The following is a 19,124-nucleotide window of genomic DNA, read 5'->3' on the forward strand; positions in this document are numbered from 1 at the left end:
CCTTTTCCACCTGGAATAACAGAGAACAAAGCAAAGCAACTTTGTCCTCTATTCATTGCAGGTAGCTGAAAAATTGCAAGTGACCTGACGAGATCCCTGTGGTCTTTCATGAAGGTATGGTTTTAATTAGATAACGTTATCTCTTGTCCCTTGAAGTCGCTATCTCCAGATGCGTCACAACCACCTAAGCCTCACGTAAAGGCATGCTTACAGCACTAGAAAGGTGCATGTGAGCCTTGGCACTGCCTGGCCCTTCTGTGTCCCCACTGCAATGGGGAAGGCTTGCAGACAGAGCTAATTCCCACTGAAGGCCAATTACTTTCAAGCCATAAGATTTGCTGGTTCTGTGGTACCTAAAATAGACACGACGATTCTCTGGAAGCAATCACAGCAATTGAACTAGCCTTGGCAATTAGGAAAAGGCTTTTTTTTTTTTTCAGCTGGATGGCTGTCTGCTGAAGAATATCTCTCAATGGAGGGATGATTGCTGACGTGTTCTTAGTTGTTGATGCTTAATTGGATTGTGTCCAGTCCTTCCTTCCAACTGCTTCTACACAGAGTATATTTAAGTCCATTTGTGTCTATTTTTGTCCACATTCTGTGCGTGCCTGGAATAGAACAACAAGTTTTAACAGCAGCTTTGTAAACACTACTGACAAATGCGATCCTTCACAGAAACAACTTTCATTTCTTGTTTTATTGCTCCACCTTCTGGTTAACTCACGTTTATTCTTCGAGCAAGATCTGGACCGGGAATGGAATCATACCTAGCAGGGAAACTCCCTCGCAAAAGCTACCAAGCCCTCAACGGCCGCTCGCTTCGCAGGCCGTGCCACAAGACGGACCTCTCGCGCCTCGCACGCAGCCCTCGGTGCCAGCGACCCCCGTCGCCACTCTTCGGCACTCTTCGGCACTCTTCGGCAGCTCTCGGCCTTCGGTAGCCAATCAGAGAGCTCCGTGCGTTCCCGCTTTAGCTCGCTAGCGCGTGCAGGCTGAGGAAAGTTCCGCGGGCCGGGCCTGCGGGAGGCGGCGACGACGGACGGTGGTGGTGGGTTGTTGTGATCCGGGAAGCCCGGCGGGGAGATAGGCGTGTGGTATTGTGGAGACGGCGGTCTCGTGTGTCGCCGGAGTGGGAGCGGCGTCGCTTTGTGACTGAGGTAATGCTGAGGGCGTGGCCGAGCTGGTGGGGGAGGGGAAGCGGATTTGCGGCCGAGAAAGGCGGAGCCGGAAGGGATGGGTGCTGCGTGAGGAGCCAGTGGTCTCTGGGGCCGTTTGGGTGGCTGTGTGCTGCAAATAAAGCGTTTGCTGCTCCGCTGGTAATGTAGTGAGTTAGTCTGTGTCGAGTTGGTAAGTGCAACTTCAGAGTGGTGTTGGTGGGCTCAGAGTTTGAAGCTCTGGCCGTGTCTTCACGGCTTGAGATTGCCTGGGCCATGCTGGTAGGCTTCGGTTTGGCTGTAAGGATCTGTTAATTACCACTGGATGGGCAGATGGAACAGTGCTGCTTATAATGTGCCTTTGGGTAAGACTGAGCGCTAATGGGTGCTTCTTCTTCAAAGGGAACATGACGGGAAGAGCTAGAGCCAGAGCGAGAGGAAGGCCTCCAAGTCAGGAGGCTGCCATTCCTCCTGTGGGAGCTGCATCTGTAAGTTGATTCTCTTTAATTGACACAGCTGTGCCTTGAGGTGTTACTGCTGCTCACTGTTTTAGTATGTATGTTTTAAATGAAACTCCTGTATAGGCTGGCACTCATACCATGTAGACTGGGTGCATCTTCCTCTCTGAAGCTGAGTTTCAGAGGTGTTTCCAAAAGAGGTTGCGGAAAGAAGAGAGCTGAATTCTAGATGATCCCTGTTGTCTTTGGCACTAGACTGATACAGAGGCATTGTAATATCACAAAGTTGATTTTGCTCATGGTTTTTATCAGAAAGAATTAGTGATGTTAAAGGAGATCAGAGATCTCTTTACATAACTTTCTGATAACCTGTGATTATTTGGGGAGGAGGAACCTTTCTGAATGGGGAAACTGCAGCCTTTGAGGAGGTTGTCAAGAAGATGGAGCTGGGCTCTTTGTATTGCATGGTGAGAATATGAGGGAGCACAAACTCAAATGAGTTGTTTTGACTAGACTGAAGGTGTAGAGGAACTCCAGGAGAGAAAGGCTGGCAGGTTGTGTGACAGCGTAAAAGGTTCTGCTTTGTTGTAGAACAGAGCCTTTCAGCTCTCTGGCTCAGGTTTCACCATTATCCTTGATATTGGCCTGTTGCTTGCTTGTACTTAAAATAGTGAACTTGATTTTTTCAACTTGGGAAATAACTAACCATACTTATGGGGCAAACTGATAATCTGGTCAATGTTTTGAATTGTGGGATTGTTTGTGGCCAGCAGTCATGTTTTGTAGTTGCTAAATAGAATAAAACTCTATAACTTCCCTGGGAACTTGAGTTGTTTGGGGGGAGAAGATCTCGAGCTAGTACAGCTTATTCTGAAGTATTTGTGCAAGCATGACACTTTTAAATATTAATATTATAAATTAAACTAAACACTAAAGTTAGAAGAGCTGTTTTTATAAAATAGACATTTACTTGGAATATCAGTGGAGACACTGAGAGTAGTGCAGAGATTCTGTGCAGGGCCTGGAGAGAGATGATTTACACTTACTGCTGTTAAATGAGCATCATCCCAAACCCTGTTGTTTTAGTACTGAAAGCATGTAGTAATAACTCTTGGTACCTATAAGGGGGAAAGAAATTCAAATACGTTTGCTACACTTGGGTGCATGGATATTCTGGACTTGATCAGTGGCTTTGCTTTGTTGTATACCCAAAATGCTGTTTCTTCAGTTGCACTGGAAAAAGTTGTTCTCATCTATTGCAGACTCAAAAGACTTTGCCCAGTCATCCACCTGGGCAGCAGCAGTCGCTGCAGCTGTGTCGTCCTCCAGCACTGGCAGAAGAACCTGGTGGCCGTGGGCGACAGAGAGGCCCTCAGGATGCTCCAAAGACACTAGGTCAGAAGGAGGAAAAAAAAGTTAATTTCCCACAAGAACATGTATTTTGAAGAGAGTGCAGTTAATACTCTCTTCGTGCTGCATTTCCAATTCTCCTTTTCAAAAGAACATCTGTTACTATGTTTTTGAAAAATTGAATGTTTACCTCGTGATGATGGTGTTGTCCTGGTTCAGTGATGCTGCACGTTAGAATGACTTTTGAGAGCAAACTTTAGTAGAGCTTGAACAGAATGTGATCTTCTTTATCAAAACAGTAAATAAATAAGATTCTTTTCCTCTGTCTCAAAACAACAGGATTACAGATTTCGGCAGGGTTTCAGGAACTGTCCTTAGCGGATAGGGGCGGACGTCGTCGGGATTTCCATGACCTCGGGGTAAATACTCGGCAAGCCATAGAACACGTTCGAGAATCAAAAACTGGTATGTTCAGGTTGGATCATAAACAAATACAACCAAGTTGAAATGAACAGTAGCTTTGCTTTTTTTCTGCTTTTAGCATCCCCTTGGGAGCCAAGTTCAAAAAAATATATGTATATCCTTATTATGTGCTAGAAAAAGATATGAGTTGTTCCTGACACCTGAAGAGGAACAGTAAGATGATGTGTGACAAATGTTGTGTAGCATTTAAATTGCAGGGATTCAGACATAAGTGGTAGTCAATGTATGTTCCTGATGTTGACTTCTGCAAGCAGTACTTCACTGCAGGACTCAGTAGGTTTTGCTTATAGACATTTGGATTCATAACACACTTGAACAAACTTGCAGAGATCTCCCGCAAAAAGCATGCAACTTGAGACCTGTTCTGAAGAAACAGTTTAGTTTAAGTAGAAGGTAATTAACTACTGCCCTTAAGATGAAGTCATGTGAAAAGAAGTAGAAGCGGGCTGCCATAGTGGTCCCACCTCGTTGCTACACCACTGTCCTAGAGTTCTGTGCTGGTAATGGTTTTATATTGCAAATGACTGAGAGATATCACAGCAGTACAACTGCACCTGTAGCAGTCAGTGCTGACTGAATGGTCCAGCCGTGGTGACAAGTAATTCTGCTTGAGTCACTTTGGGCCAGAAGCAGAGTAGCTCTTACCTGTATTTTTTATTCAGAGTTCTGTTAATGCAACTAGATGATGGCTTGCTGTACCTAGGCAGCTGTATTGCTAGCCTTCTGTTTTCTCTTTGTACTTTTGTACAGGTTTCTGGTAGAATATATGTGCTTCATAGGACTTCTTGTTTCTGTCTGAGGTGTTACATTTCAGATAGGAAAAAATGGGTAATCCAAATCAAATTAAAGTGCATAATCCTTACTGGCTGCAGTATGTTTTTAAAAATTATTATTATGCTTGTGGTTTTAAGTCTAAAAGAAACTGAAATGAAACTTGGAGGAAAAAAAAAAAAAAAAGTGGGGAAAAAATGTGACCTGGAGTTTGTTCTCACTGTGTAGTGTTTTTATTTTTAAATCTTGAGATATCAAAGGACGTGTCATCATGTATGAATGGGAAAGTGGACATCTACGCTGATTGGTTCTTGTGTTAGTTCCTGCTCAATGTTTATGATTCACCAAAAAAGTGATTTGTCCATTTGTGTTTTGGTGGCAGATCTCTGTAGTATGTAGTAGCTGCCCCTTAGGAGGTTAAGTTTGAGATGTGAATGCATACCTCCTTTGATGTAGGAGTTTTCCTGAGGGACAAAGGAATTATAAAAATCCCAGGTGACAGTAATAATGCTGTCCATGTGGAGTGATTTCTATGAATGTTGCTGTTGTAGGATGGATGCTGAACGTAGCTGTGTGTATGACTTAATATTTTAATTTTTTAGAGTTATTAAAATTCTGTAGAATGGTAAAGCTGATGTAATTACCACTGTGTTTGCTTCTCATTTTAGGCTCTTCAGGTGCTGTGATAAAATTAATTGCAAATTTTTTTCGTCTCACATCTCGACCCCAATGGGCTTTGTATCAGTACCATGTAGACTACAATCCTGAGATGGAAGCACGCCGCCTTCGATCAGCTTTGCTCTTTCAGCATGAAGACCTAATTGGGAAGACACATGCATTTGATGGATCAATATTATTCTTGCCCAAAAGACTGTCGAATAAGGTGTGATACAAGAGTATTGTCTTGCTTTTCTCTTGGCTTGTGTTTCATGACATTTCTTGTTTCTTACTAGTGTGGTTGAACTAAAGGAATAGATGTCTCAGGAGCAACATTTAGTTGAATTGAATGATAGTATAAGCTAATTTGTTTCTGTAGAGAAACTTGGTAATAAACTTCTGGTTCTGATGCTCGGACTCTGCAGACTGGCATACTCCTCTGCACAGAAGCAGGTAGTAGACTGTATTTTTCCATCATAACTTGCATGTTCTCACATCCACTGTCATGGAAAGGCTGGATGTATTGGGTATACATAGTAAGGTTTTAGTAGCTTGGGGGGGGCTCTGGGATTGCCCTGGTGGGAGGAGTTCAAGTCTACTTATATACAGATATTTTCAGCTGCAGCAGACCAATGTTGAGCCTGTCAGCAGAGCCGGTGGCACCTTTGTGAAAGCATGGTAAAGAAAGGGGGGCAGAAAAGTCTGAGCAGTGCAAGTGTGAGAAGAAAGGAGCAACAGAGGGTAACTGCTGACTGTATCAACTGGTTCTGCCTCTGTTCTTACTGAAGGGCCTGAGTGTGGCTTTAATAAAGGCAAGGGAAAAGAGTTTGGAGGGAAGGAGGAAAGTTGTTTACTCCCATGTGCTTTAATGTTTGTCTCTGCCCCCCAGTATCTTGCACAGGATGCCTTGGGCGTTGTCCCCATTCTGTCTCTCACCTAAACAAACCAAGCATTCTAGGCTGCAGTTTGCAGTCACAGTAGGAAATCTAATTCCTGTTTTGGTAAAATCTCAAGATTATTAATGAAACTTTTAATATACTAGTACAATTTGATATTAAAAAAGCAAAGTCTAGGTATAGCCTGTTTGCCTTTAGTTTTATTTATCTAAGTTCATTTTTTTCAGGTTACTGAAGTATTTTCTAAGACCCGAAATGGAGAAGATGTGAGGATCACGATCACATTGACTAATGAGTTACCACCTACTTCACCTACATGTCTGCAGTTTTACAACATCATTTTTAGAAGGTTTGTTTGCCCAGCTATATCTTTGTAAGAAGTGATTTGAAAAGATGTCTTAATGTTTCATTTCCAGAGAGTGGACTACAGATCAATATGAGAAATTAAACTTTCAAGCCTTTGTAGCTACCATTTCTGTGTGGCCAGCCACACCTGCTAATGTGTTATTGTGTGGCTGCATGCACAGTGTGAGGTGCGTTGGTGTTGAGGGACTGAAACTGGTTGCTTACAGAAGCTGTGCATGTCCCATCCTTGGAGGTGCCAAGGCTGGGTTGGGTGGGGCCCTGAGCAGGTGGCTGGCAGCTGTGCCCATGCAGAGGGTTTCCATTGGATGGTCTCTAAAGTCCTTTCCAACCCAAGCCATTCTATGATTCTGGTGATTTTGGTACATGTTAGCGTAAAATTAGTTTATGCCTTTTCCCTGTGCAGGTAGATTCACGCTGTAGTGCTCATTCATCTAGGCAGTTAGCCCCTTCCCTGCCCTCTTCTGTGTGTGAATTTGCCTTTTAAAGCAAACAGCAGTTCTGGACCATGAATGGGAAAAGTTGTATGAGAGGCGGGACCATAGGTAGTTTGATAAATAATAATGGTAAATAATAACTTCATTTCAACTTCCAGGCTTTTGAAGATGATGAATTTGCAGCAAATTGGACGTAACTATTACAACCCCAAGGACCCAGTCAGCATCCCTAATCACAGGTTTGACAAAATGGACACCCAAGGGAGACAGAATGATTTTTTCAGTGTTGCTCCAGTTGTTTATCTTATAATAACATCATAGATTTTAAAAATGTTACACGGAAGGATGGTCTCATGCTCCTTGGGAATAACATCTGATGATTCTTTAGCAGTGTGTGTTCTGTTATTACGTTGAACTCACATGACAGAAACCCCGCATAAATGACCATAAAGCTGGAACCTTTGAACCCTTTACTACTAAAGTTCAGGAATGTCCAGCCTTCATTTTGATAGCCATTTAAGCTGCCGAGGAAATTCCTATCAGGATGCTCCAGTGGACAGTTTTGCAGCTCCCAGTTGTGAGATGATGTGTTTGAACTCTGCCTCCCTCACCAGGAGCCCGTAGAATGTGACTGATGCTTCTAGGTAGCACTCGGTCTGCTGTACGTGTTGACAGCCTTGTGTTTGGCTGGTGCTCCTTGGTATGGCTGCAGTGTACACCTGGTTGTTGGTCTAGCCTACCTAACCTGCTTGATGTAAGAAACTAGACAGTGTTCTAATAAACTACTGGTCTTTCTAACACATCCCTTGAATGCTCATATGCTGTATACTTAAGATACTTAAGTAGAATTTTGAAACGCTGTTTTCTGGGGGCTTGGTTATATTGCTGTATCACTAATTGGTTAAATCTTAAGTTGTCTAAAGATACTTGCATTTAAAATACTTCTTAAAATTAGTTTTTGTGATCTCATTTGTATTGGATAATGGTTTCTTTGTGTCTTGATGGCTTCGAGTGTCTGAGACAGTGGACAGAAATGACTCAAGGGTCCGAATAGAGATGCTTTAAATCACTGTATGCATTTAAAATCCTGTTTGTTCCCTTTTTGATAGGTTGATGGTTTGGCCAGGCTTCACAAGTTCTATTCTCCAGTATGAGGAGAACATTATGTTATGTGCAGATGTGAGCCATAAGATTCTTCGCAGTGAAACAGTCTTGGATTCTATGTACAGCCTCTATGAACAGGTTGAAGAGAGAAGATTTAGAGATGCCTGTGCAAAGGAGCTGATAGGTGTAATTGTTCTTACAAAGTAAGTTTCTGCAACTTATATGAGTATTGCCATTAATTTTTTCTTCATAGTTTTGTTTCATTTGTAGTTGAGTTAATGATTTAAAAAAACAAACAAACAAATCTAAACCAAAGACTGATGAAATGGTTTATTTAGGTACAATAACAGAACATACAGAGTTGATGACATCGACTGGGATGCCAATCCGCAGTGTACTTTCAGACGAGCAGACGGCTCTGAAATCAGCTATATAGACTACTACAGAAGGGTATGGAAGCTCACCTGTCAGTTTGTGTGGTATGCTTGGACGTGGAATTTTAGAGAATTGTTGGAAGGTTTACCTGTGATGCAGTTGTCTTTAATAATTTGTAATCTGAATGTAACTGTTTACTTGGCATGAGTTCACCATTAGTGGTCCATCTCAGAGAGTAGGAAATTGTGCAGTAAGACCATGAAGGGGAGCAGGGAGCTCCTGGCAAAACTCAAACACAGAATGGATGTGTACAGAGTAAAAGCAGTACTTACTACTGCACCCACCCAGTTCTGAGACAGCTGCCTGATTATACTGTGGGGCCTCTGAGAAATCTTTGATGATGATAGCTGGAACAAACGCCCAGGTGGTGGGGGAAAGTGAATGTGACTTTCTTGAACTGGGGCTAGGAGAGGGATGCAAGGAACTACAGGCTGGGCAGCCTCACCTCAGTCCCTGGGAGGGTGTTGGAGAAGCTAATTCTGCAAACTTTCTAGTAATATGAGTGATGAGGAACTCATTAAGGCATGCTTGACTGGTGTGGTAAGTTTCTGTGATGAGTGACTGGCCTGTTAGATGATAGAATGCCAGTGAATATTGTCTGCTTAGACTTAGAAGGCAAGGCTGAAAGCCTTACTTACAAGATCCTCACGGAGAAGTGGATGAGGTATGAGCTGGATGAGAGACTGAGAGATGGCGATTGAAAACTGGCTGAATGGCTGGGCTCCAAGGTGTAGAACCAGGCTGGAGGTTGGTAACTAGAGACTTAGTCTTGGAACCTGTCCTGTTTAACATCTCTACTAATTGGATAATGGGCAGAGCGTACCTTCAGCAGAAAGGTTGTTGATGATCTTCTGGAGTGAAATATGTGGACAACATCTTAAGGAAATCATATTTTATTAGTTTGAGGCCATTTGAGACAAAGTTTATGTATGAATTTATAGCTCGGCCTTCTCTAAAATTAAACCTCCCTTTGGAACAGTGAACATCATTTTCTACTGTAAAAAAAAAAAATGGGGCTTCATTAAGATTTTGCTTCTTTATACATCTATGAACTAGGATGAGTTTTCTTTCCCTTCTAGCCTTTGCTGTGATCTCACTCTTGTTTTTTAAGCTGTATTTTTTTTTTCCCTGAGCTGTGATGCTCTTTAAGAATGAGTTAAACTGTGAAGTATGTTTTGCTGTCAGCTTTATTTTTTTTCCTGTCTAAATTAAATTAGTGACTGCTACACAGACCAACTCTTGCCAGATGCATGGAAGTGTTGCAGGAGGGTTGAATTTCAGACTTGTGTGGAATCTTGTTTGATTCATGGGATGTACTGAATTAAATTGCTCTATAGGATAGGAACCTTGTCCATTAACTAACTGAAATGAGCATCCTAATCTTGTTTTAGGTACTTTGGGTGGTATTGCCTCAAGCTAGGCAGGACTGTTTCTGTTGTCTCTTGCAAGTCAATATCTTACAAATTAATAACCTGATCTCACTAATAGAGAGAACAGTGCTTCCTTGTTTGGCTTTTTCTGATGAAAACAAATTCCTCTAAGTTAAATTGGAGGGGAAAAAAAAGTTGATGGCTGCTTTTTTCTTTTTAAAATAAATTTTCTGAAATAAGCATTAAGAAAACTTAGTGTTTAATAGAGTGGCATACAATATATATTTCTCATACAGCAATATAATCAAGAAATCAGTGACTTGAACCAGCCTGTCTTGATCAGTCAGTGCCGGAGGAAGAGAGGAAATGTGATGGTAGGACCTGTGGTTCTGATCCCAGAACTGTGCTATCTAACAGGTATGGTAGCAGTAGTTTTTTCATGTCAAAGCAACTGTCAAGCCATGCTTCTTACTGTAACTGGTATTTTGACTGCATCCATTATAAATATGCTGCTGTGGTGGTGGTGGTTCTTCCTTTTGGAAGACTCTGGACCTCAATAAACCCCTTTGAAGTGGTGGGATGTGGTTTTGACTGTTTCCTGGGCAGCCATAGATGGAAAATATTTATTACGTGGAGGGCAGGTAACTGCTGCAGATACCTCACCTGAAGTTCAAAATTGCTGGTGAATTCCACCAGTTGTAGGTGGATGCCCGGAGCGGTGTGCAAGTTGTTCAGTTTCAAATTCTGAATAAAAGCACACTACTTCGACTAGGAGACTTCACTGTCAGCTGTGACATCCTAGTCAGCTCTCCTGGCCTGTGAGGCACCTTCCTTGTCCTTAAGTAGCTCCTGAACTTGTAGCAAATGCTAAAAGCCCATTATTCACCTTAGAATTCAGCATGTTTTGATCATGGATCAATGCAACAGCTGTGCCTGTCTTACACAATGACCTGGGCAGTCTTGCTGACAGAAAATGAACAGACAGTGCTACCAGGAGGGGATTACTGAGCATTGAAATTTAATGATTTAACTTGGCAGAGAAAGCTTAAAGACAGTCTTGTAGATCTTTAAGAAGATTTGGTATCATGATATTATAAAAGTTTGGTTTTTAAATGTTGAGCTTGAGAGTGCAGAGCTGACCCCAGTGTGTTCAGCAGGTAGGGAATTTTAACCTTGTTTACTTTTGCTTATGAAATGAATTAAGCTATTTTTTGAAGTCTGATTCTTCTAGACTTTGGCACTATTAACATGCTCTGTACTGGTAATTTTCACTGCATGGGAAAATGAATTTGAAACTCTGGTGTTCTGGCAGAAATCGTTAACGCTAGCATGGTGCCTTCCAATGTAGGGATTCATTTTTCATCTGTCTAGCAAACTTCCTTTTGCTTACTTGCCCTTAGGAAAACCAAACGAGGGCAATAAGGAAACTGTGAAATCCAGTAAAGTTGTCTAAATGTCTCAACTGATGCAGCTTGTAAGTGAACTGACAAGGGAAAAACTCTTAGTTTTCCTTCTTAGTCTTTAGTCTAATCTGTTTTTGTATTGACAGGATTAACTGAGAAGATGAGGAATGATTTTAACATGATGAAGGACTTGTCTGTTCATACACGACTTTCGCCTGAGCAAAGACAACGTGAAATTGGGAAGCTTATTGACTACATGAAAAAGTATGTTACCTGGGTATCTCCTGTACTTCCTTGTCACACACATTTGTTGTGACAAACTTTATTTCTTGCAAAATTTTTGTGAATCTTTTTTTTAAAAAGAAAAAAGTCTCAGCAAGGATGAACTTGTTTTAATTGAAATGCTGTTTTTGAACAGAGATGAATGTGTTCAGAAGGAACTCCGGGACTGGGGTTTAAGCTTTGATTCTAACTTACTATCCTTTACGGGAAGAGTTGTTCAAGCAGAAAAGATCCTTCAGTCAGGAAACGTGGTAAGTAAATTTTCAGGATCTGTCACCAGTGAAGCAAGTTCTTAAAGGATGAAATGCTGCTTGTTGGAGGAAGGATTGTGAGAGAAAATTGCACGCAAGTCACTGTCCGTATGCTTTGAATGTGATTGTCCACAAGTTCTGTTTGAAAATGCTTGGCTTGCATTACAGTTGTCTTCCTTGCAAAACATTCCCTTCTGTCTGAACTAAGTGCTTTCAGATACAAAAGTAGGAGAATACAGTTGTTTGTAGCTGATTTCCATTTATTAAAATACCAAGGCTTTGAAATGAAAAGCCACTAAGTTGTTCTGTGGGCAGAACACACACAGAATCTACTCGCTCCAAGCTGGGTAAATTTTTAATATGAATTAATGAGACTCCAGTAAATTGTGAATTTCTGTAAGACACAAAGTTTGGTTTGTAGCAGTCTGTGCTAGAAAGGATTTGATGGTTTTTATTGGATGCTAGATAGACAGTATTTTTTAACAGTACTTAGCAAAGCATTTTTTTCTTATCGGAAACATCTCATACCTTCCATTTAGGGAAAATATATATTAATACTTGAATGGCTTTGTAGCTATATCCAGCCAAAGCCTGCACAGCAAGTAGTGACTTAAAATGAGGGAAACATTTGAAGAGTGTAGGATGCCTTGAAAGGGCTAGATAAAGCTCTGCTGATGCCGGAGTGACATTAGTAGGGAAAAAACAAAACACCCACAGGACAACACGAAAGTACTTCTATATGTTGTAGGCAAATGTGTTTGCAGCCTGTCTTTGAAGTGTTTGATAAAGTGGTCTTTCTCTTCCGTTTGTTGTTTGCAGTTTGATTACAATCCTCAGTTTGCTGACTGGTCACGGGAAACCAGGGTGGCTCCCTTAATCCGCGCCAAGCCTTTGGACAACTGGCTGCTGATCTACACACGGCGCAACTACGATGCTGCCAATACGTTACTGCAGAACCTGTTCAAAGTCACACCATCCATGGGAATCAGGATGAACAAGGCAACCATGTAAGTATGTCAGTCTGATGGAAAATCATTTTATTTTAGTAAGGTCTATCTGTTAACGTGATTAGTTTGGTAAATGAGATAGTATTGAATCTCAAGTTACTTACTTCTACTGTAAGATTTTAATTTAAAAAAGAAGCTCCTTTCAGTTTGCAGGTTCTGCAGGTTACTCAAGCAAGTGATGTTTCTTACTCATACTTCTCTTTGTGGATGCTTTCTCTGTGGGGCTGAGGCATGCAAAGTCAAATAGCGTTAGCCATCTGATTATCGAGCAGAATGTTCTCAGATGGACTTGTGCAATACAAGGAGGGCATGTTTTAATGTCGGCCTTCACCAGATCTTCCTTTATCATTTTTACAGATAGCACTGAATATTTGTTCTTGTTTCAAACTTTATCGCTAATCTCTGTTGGAAGCCTAAGGGAGGGACTTCTTAGTGATCAGAAAGTACAAATATTATGTGTTTATTAACAGCTGTAATTAGGGCACATCATACTGTGCTGGAGCGTAATGGGTATTTGTTTTTGCTTGAGGTTTCAGTAGCTGTTAGAACTATTAATACTTGCAGGAAGAAAAACGAAACATTTCTCCTCCTTTCAGGATTGAAGTGGATGATAGAACAGAAGCTTATTTAAGGGTTTTGCAACAAAGTATTACTCCAGACACGAACATAGTATGTATAACTTCAAAGCATGTTCATCTCTAATTTGTATTTTCACACTAGTGGATTAATTCTCAGAATTAAAACCGTTGGCTTGAGGATATCTGCCATCTCCTGTACGCCCTCTCATAGTGCTGTTCAAACTCCAGTGCACATACCAGTAGCCTCCTGTTTAAAAAGCCCTTGTGCTTGCCTTGCAAGTAGAGCCACTGAAACTTTCCAGGTAGCTCTTTCACTATCAGTGTTTGACTGTTTCTTGAGTGTAAGAAACTTTGAAGCAATAACTGCTGTGCAATTCTGAGAATTCAGTTTCTTAATAACGTTTTTCCCTTCGAAAGGCAGTTTGTATTTTGTCTAGTACCCGAAAGGATAAGTATGATGCCATCAAGAAATACCTATGTACGGATTGTCCCATTCCAAGTCAGTGTGTGATTGCTCGTACTTTAAGCAAGCCTCAGACAACTCTGGCCATAGTGACAAAAATTGCCTTGCAAATGAACTGTAAGATGGGTGGAGAACTTTGGAGTGTTGAGATCCCAGTAAGTGGTGTTTTTTTTTTGTTTTTTTTTTAATTGCTACTTTTTTTATTCAGTCTTATTTTAAAAAAAAAAAAAAAATCCTTTTTGCAAAAATAACTTGGGTATTCTTGGTCTGGTTTGTTTTCTGCCTGTGACAAGAAGCATGAAGCTTAATTTCACATAAAAGAAACGTAATTCTTAGAATTGGCTCTGTGCTTTTCTGAAGTGAACTGAAACTGCAAGTGGTTACATCTTGATAAATGTTAGGATGGAGATGATAGGGGCTCTGTCATGTCTGCACATGCTAACACATGTATTGATTCCTTTTAAGCTGAAACAATTAATGATTGTGGGCATTGATTGTTACCATGATACTTTAGCTGGAAAGCAGTCGATTGCTGGATTTGTCGCTAGCCTGAATGAAACAATGACAAGGTAAGATTGGAATGCCAAAGAGAAGGGATCTTAACCAAGAAGAGTCTGGAATGTGGAAGGCCGTTGTGAAAGCCTATGAATTGGTTTAACTGTATTTCTAACAACTATCTGTGAATAGGAATAGTTGCTTTGCTCCTGAGTTTTTCCTTGTGCTACATCTGCTAAAGAATAGCCCTGTCCTTCTTCCAGAGCACCTGGCAGCGAGAGCAAGTGGGATGTGTGGGGGGGGTGTCAGGGCGACAGCTTTTCTCCCACTTGAGTTCACTTGAATGGTGTTTTTTTTGATTGAAGGGAATTTAACGTGGTGCTCAGGGTCTTGTCTACCACAAGAGTTTTGCAGCTAGAATGTTCTCATAGTACACTAATTCCTGCTTGACTGCCTTGACCCACAGTAACCATAAAGTCTGAGAGTAGTCGTAGCCATTTTAATTTAAATATATATATATTTTTTAGAAGTAAGCCCTGTAAATGCTTCAAAACTTGTCTTTTTTCTGTTGTTCACAGGTGGTTTTCACGCTGTGTTGTTCAAAGCCGTGGGCAGGAACTTGTGGATGGGCTCAAAGCCTGCTTGCAAAGTAAGGGAAAGCTTTCTGCTCTTGTGGAGAAGGAGTTAAGGAATGACAAATTCCTTTCCTCAGAAGATGTCTGTTTATGTGTCTTGAAAGGAAGCATTACCAACCTGTACTTGGATAGCATATTAATGTTTTTTTAATAAGTATTGCTAAAGATGTGTATTATTTTTCATACATTCTGTTGTTGATTCCTGTATCTTCTAACAGTAGCTAATAACTGTTGTCAGTGTGCATCAAGAAAGATTTAGAGGAGCATCAGCATCTCTATTAAGGAAGTTACCCTGCAGAACAAGTGGAAGCAACATTCTAAGATAGATGTGATTTTTCTTTTTTTCTTTTTCCGTCTAGGGTAGGGATTTGTTTTGAACTGACAGTCCTGAAACATTCAGGGGTGGAGTGAACAGTGCTTCTAGTGGAGTATTGATTTGCTCTTGTTGTATATTCACATTGCATCACCATGAGATTGCTGCTTATTTCTCTTGATGGTTATTAGGAGCATTATTTAACAGTGCAGATTCAGAAATGCCTTTCTGTTCTTTTTTTCTTAGCTGCTCTAAGAGAATGGTTCAAGTGGAATAAGTATTTGCCCTCTCGCATTATTGTGTATCGTGATGGTGTAGGAGATGGGCAGCTCAATACTTTGGTGAATTATGAAGTGCCTCAGTTTCTGGATTGCTTGAAGACCGTTGGTAAAGACTACAAGTAAGTCCATTTCTACTGGCCCCTTGTCTCATACCACAAGAGAAACAGGTTACAAAGAGTGGCTGCTGATTTAGATTGTTTGCTCTTTTCATCTTTGTTTATTTTTGCTTGTGCTTAAACAGCTGCTTTTCTGAGGGTTGTTTACATGATTTGAGGTACCCACTGTGTAATAGGATAGGAAACGTTTTAAATACATGTGCCATGAGTGTTCAGTGCCCGATGTGCAGACCTGTACAGATCTGTAGTCATTCTTGATGCATATGGTAATCAACAACTGTTCTTAGTAGCAGTGAAAGCGACTGTACAATAAGACAGTCCTTAAGTTCTGCCCAGTTCTGCTTTAAATGTTCCCTGCTACAGGATTTCTTTAACTTGACCGATCTCTTTCTTGGTCTGAATGATGAAATTATTTCCTGAAACAACAGACAAGCAGAACACAGAACAACTATAAACAATTACAAGCAGGCAAAACTGAAATGCTCACTTCCTCTGTTTAGTTTCTGTAATGGTTTGCTCTTTATCAAAAATACTGTTAATACACAGTGTGTTCTATCTATAAAAGATAAAGGAGACAGAGTCAAATTTGTATTTAGGAGAACATTTCTGGTCTATTTGTCTCCCAGTGAAATTAAATATAAACAAATCTGGGGGGAAGTAGTATCGAAGTTGCACCAGAAACTGAAAATCTAAAGTTACAAACAAGGTCCAACTTGATCTAAATTAATGAAGGCTTCCCTGTGAAATCGATGTCCTGCAGAACTCTAGTTATTTTTTAATTGGAAGCTGTAGAGAATCTGCTCCTGAAATATTCTACGTTGTTTGTTTGTTTTCCCCAGGACTGACTGACTTATTTTCTTTTCTCTTAATTCTACTCATTTATTTTAGTCCAAGACTGACTGTGATTGTTGTGAAGAAACGAGTGAGTACCAGATTCTTTGCACAGGTTGCTGGAGGACTTAAAAACCCACCCCCTGGTACTGTTGTTGATATAGAGGTGACCAGACCAGAATGGTAAGTTCTGGTATTCTTGCCATTGTTAGCAACCTGATAATGAAATAAACATATCCAATATTAAATGGACTGTGGGATCAAGCAGAATACTTCCTCACATGTGCCCTTTTGACATGATGCCCTACTGTGAAATGAGAAGGTGTAAGTTTTATTATTCTGCAGTGCTTTCATCTGCACCTGTCAGAAATATAATATTATGTATGTTCTAAGTGTATGTTTTAGTTCTTTTCTTGATTTATTTCTTTTAAAGGTTAAGTACTGACTGACTGCTGATAGCCTGTCTAACTGTCCTTGTCTGAAACTAAATTTTGTCTGGCTTTAGCTTTTGACATTGGATTTAAATGTTGTCACTTCTATGAGCAAACCTTGGAAATTTTCTTTGGCTGGTGATTGAAAAATCACTGGAAAAAGACTTAGAATGGCACCGTTGTGTGTGTGTGTTCACATTTTAAAAAAAAAAAAAAAAAAAAAGAGAGAGATGCATCTTGTTAGACTTTCCTCACCTTTCCATTTTTGCAAGTTAGACTGCATGGAACTCAGGTTGGGTATTGATTAAAATGCAGAGGTTGCTCAAAATGCCACAGTTTGCCCAGATTTGACCAAAGGATGCTGGAGCACATGGGATAGAATGCAGTTTTGTTGTTACAATAGCCAGTTTTGCTTTTTTTTTTTTTTTTTTTTTTGTATTTTACTACCAGTGCTTTCTTGTACTGCACGTGCACTGTGGCCAGCAGGTATTTCTTGCACAAAGGATGATGTTTTTCTTGTAGAACAGAGCATTTCTGCAGTAACAATACACAAATGAGGAATAGAAGCTACATCTGTGCTGCACATCAGGAGGGAGAAGACCTTCATGGTCTTCATCTAAGCGTATGGAAATGGTCTGATCTACGTTCTTGAAGATCTTCTAGCCTTTCAGCAACAGAGGAGATGAATGTTTTGTAAATGTATGCTTTGAGGCTTAATGAATGTTTGTGAAGTGATTCTAGAGAAACAAACAGGAGAAATTGGTGGGTGCGTCCATTCTTCTTAAGAAAGCCAGACTTCTGGGTTTTGTTTCTTCTCTTATAGGTATGATTTCTTTATTGTGAGTCAGGCAGTGAGAAATGGCTGTGTCGCACCCACTCATTATAACGTAATATATGACACAAGCAAGCTGAAACCAGATCACGTGCAACGTTTAACCTACAAACTTTGCCACATGTACTATAACTGGTCGGTAAGTATTTCCTTGGGGAAAGGAGAATTCTTCTTGTTCTGAGCATCTGTGTGTTGAAACAACGGGAAGGTAGAAAAAGGGTATCTGATAAAAACCAGTGCAAATACAAAATGCTTGCAGAGTCCTTTTTAATGCATTCAGTGTAAGCAACGTTTCACAGATCTGCATAAATGGCAGGGAATTGTGACTTGTGAATTCCAGCACTCCTTTTGTTAACTGAAAGTAATTCTTTTATTTTTCTCCCCCTTTCTGCAGGGTGTTATCAGAGTACCTGCTCCTTGCCAGTATGCCCATAAACTGGCTTTCCTTGTAGGACAGAGCATTCACAGGGAACCAAATATGTTGCTTTCAGACAGACTTTACTACCTCTGAAGTTACCAGTTTAACCAAAAAAGTTCCTTTCTTGGGAAGTTAGAAGTGTATGGTTTGGGTTGGTTTGTTTGTTCCCATGAGACACGTGCATGAGTACGTGCAGCTGTGGGACTTTATTTTCACTGTAGCAGGAAAAAGATTGAAGATAGCAGACCTGTGTTTTGAATAAGACTTTATTCAACTGCATAGAGGAAAACATTGTTAGAAACTGCTACAGGTTCATAGGTGGAATGAATGCAGTTTGCTGGTTGAGATTGTTCATTATTTTTCTCATTTAACAAATGTTCACTTAATTTCCTGTGAGGAGCATCAGTATCTACATCAGCACTGACTTGGGGAAAAAAAAAAAAAAGTTGTGCTATTTACAAGGCTTTTTGGTTTTTCACTTCCAAATATTTGGAAGGGTTTAGGTGTCCGTTCAGATTGTAATTCTGAGGTTCTTGCTGGTAACTGTTGAGCAGGAATGGCTTAATTTGTAAGGCAAAACATGGACTCCTTCAGCTGTTGTGTTACCAGCTATCCTGTTAAACTCGCTCAGACAGAAGTGTTTGATTAGTGCTGTTTTTTTGAAACTGACTCACAAACTCTGTTACTTTTCTTTGCAAGATTCAAATAAAGTTGTAATCCTGCTCCCTTGATCATGTTAGATGTATTTGTTCTGCATTAGTAAAGACTGGCCCTAGCATACACTGTGCCATGCTAGTGTAACTTCTGTAACCAGTTTTTGGCTTTGTACAGCTTCTGGAGTTTTGCATTTAGATTTATTCTTTAATGATCTTGAGCAGCTTCCTACAGCTCTGAAAACAAGGAAGCTCTGCAGCCTGTATTCAGTTACGCTTTTTCTTCCCTCAGCTGAAAGAATATCAAGCTCTTTCTGGCACTTGTACTTTGTAATGGAGAGGTGTATGTTTTTCTGGGGAAGTGTTGCACCTTACTGGTGCCATGTAGTGCTACTGTAGTACTCAGTGTCCCTTATTTCTTCATGGCTAAGTGTTACTTCCTTGTGCCTGTCCAGGCTGTGCCTTCTCACGTGGTTTCTTTTGTTTGAGGTCAGTGAATGTGGGGTTAGTGTGACTGCTGCTGTAGGCAGCTCATGGCAGCTCGGAGGCTGCTGCTGCATCCTGCTTCTCCTCCACGAGGGTGCAGTGTTTGAACGCACAGCTGCTGTAAGCATAACTCAGTGCTGTGCGTGTCTTACCTGTGACGTCTCATTCTTC

General features: G+C 40.7%; 1 protein-coding gene across 2 annotated transcripts; it reads left to right on the forward strand.

The window, feature by feature from the left end:
* The first annotated feature begins 1,047 nt into the window (after window positions 1-1,047).
* On the forward strand, window positions 1,048-18,528 carry PIWIL1 (piwi like RNA-mediated gene silencing 1). Of its 2 annotated transcripts, none has more exons than XM_042865405.1 (21): window positions 1,048-1,157; window positions 1,557-1,642; window positions 2,875-3,007; window positions 3,302-3,427; window positions 4,885-5,099; window positions 5,997-6,118; window positions 6,728-6,808; window positions 7,679-7,876; window positions 8,012-8,123; window positions 9,775-9,895; window positions 11,028-11,145; window positions 11,300-11,414; window positions 12,234-12,421; window positions 13,018-13,090; window positions 13,417-13,617; window positions 13,928-14,031; window positions 14,536-14,606; window positions 15,152-15,305; window positions 16,191-16,316; window positions 17,388-17,535; window positions 17,791-18,528. In XM_042865405.1, the coding sequence occupies exons 2-21, from the start codon at window positions 1,562-1,564 to the stop codon at window positions 17,905-17,907; spliced, it is 2,604 nt and encodes an 867-aa protein (XP_042721339.1). In that variant the 5' UTR covers window positions 1,048-1,157; window positions 1,557-1,561; the 3' UTR covers window positions 17,908-18,528. The 2 variants fall into 2 exon arrangements, with proteins under 2 accessions (XP_042721339.1, XP_042721340.1); XM_042865406.1 differs by lacking the exon at window positions 1,048-1,157 and adding an exon at window positions 1,231-1,347.
* The last annotated feature ends 596 nt before the right edge of the window (window positions 18,529-19,124 follow it).

The sequence above is a fragment of the Lagopus leucura genome, unplaced genomic scaffold, assembly GCF_019238085.1.
Source record: "Lagopus leucura isolate 7727_CA_CO unplaced genomic scaffold, USGS_WTPT01 Super-Scaffold_806, whole genome shotgun sequence".
Taxonomy (NCBI): domain Eukaryota; kingdom Metazoa; phylum Chordata; class Aves; order Galliformes; family Phasianidae; genus Lagopus; species Lagopus leucura.

Bases quoted from the DNA above. Each gene is read 5' to 3' on its own strand.
- PIWIL1 (XM_042865405.1), top strand. From the start codon at position 1,562: ATGACGGGAAGAGCTAGAGCCAGAGCGAGAGGAAGGCCTCCAAGTCAG. The intron at 6,809-7,678 runs GTTTGACAAAAT...CCTTTTTGATAG, and splicing joins GTCAGCATCCCTAATCACAG to GTTGATGGTTTGGCCAGGCT. The intron at 7,877-8,011 runs GTAAGTTTCTGC...TGGTTTATTTAG, and splicing joins GGTGTAATTGTTCTTACAAA to GTACAATAACAGAACATACA.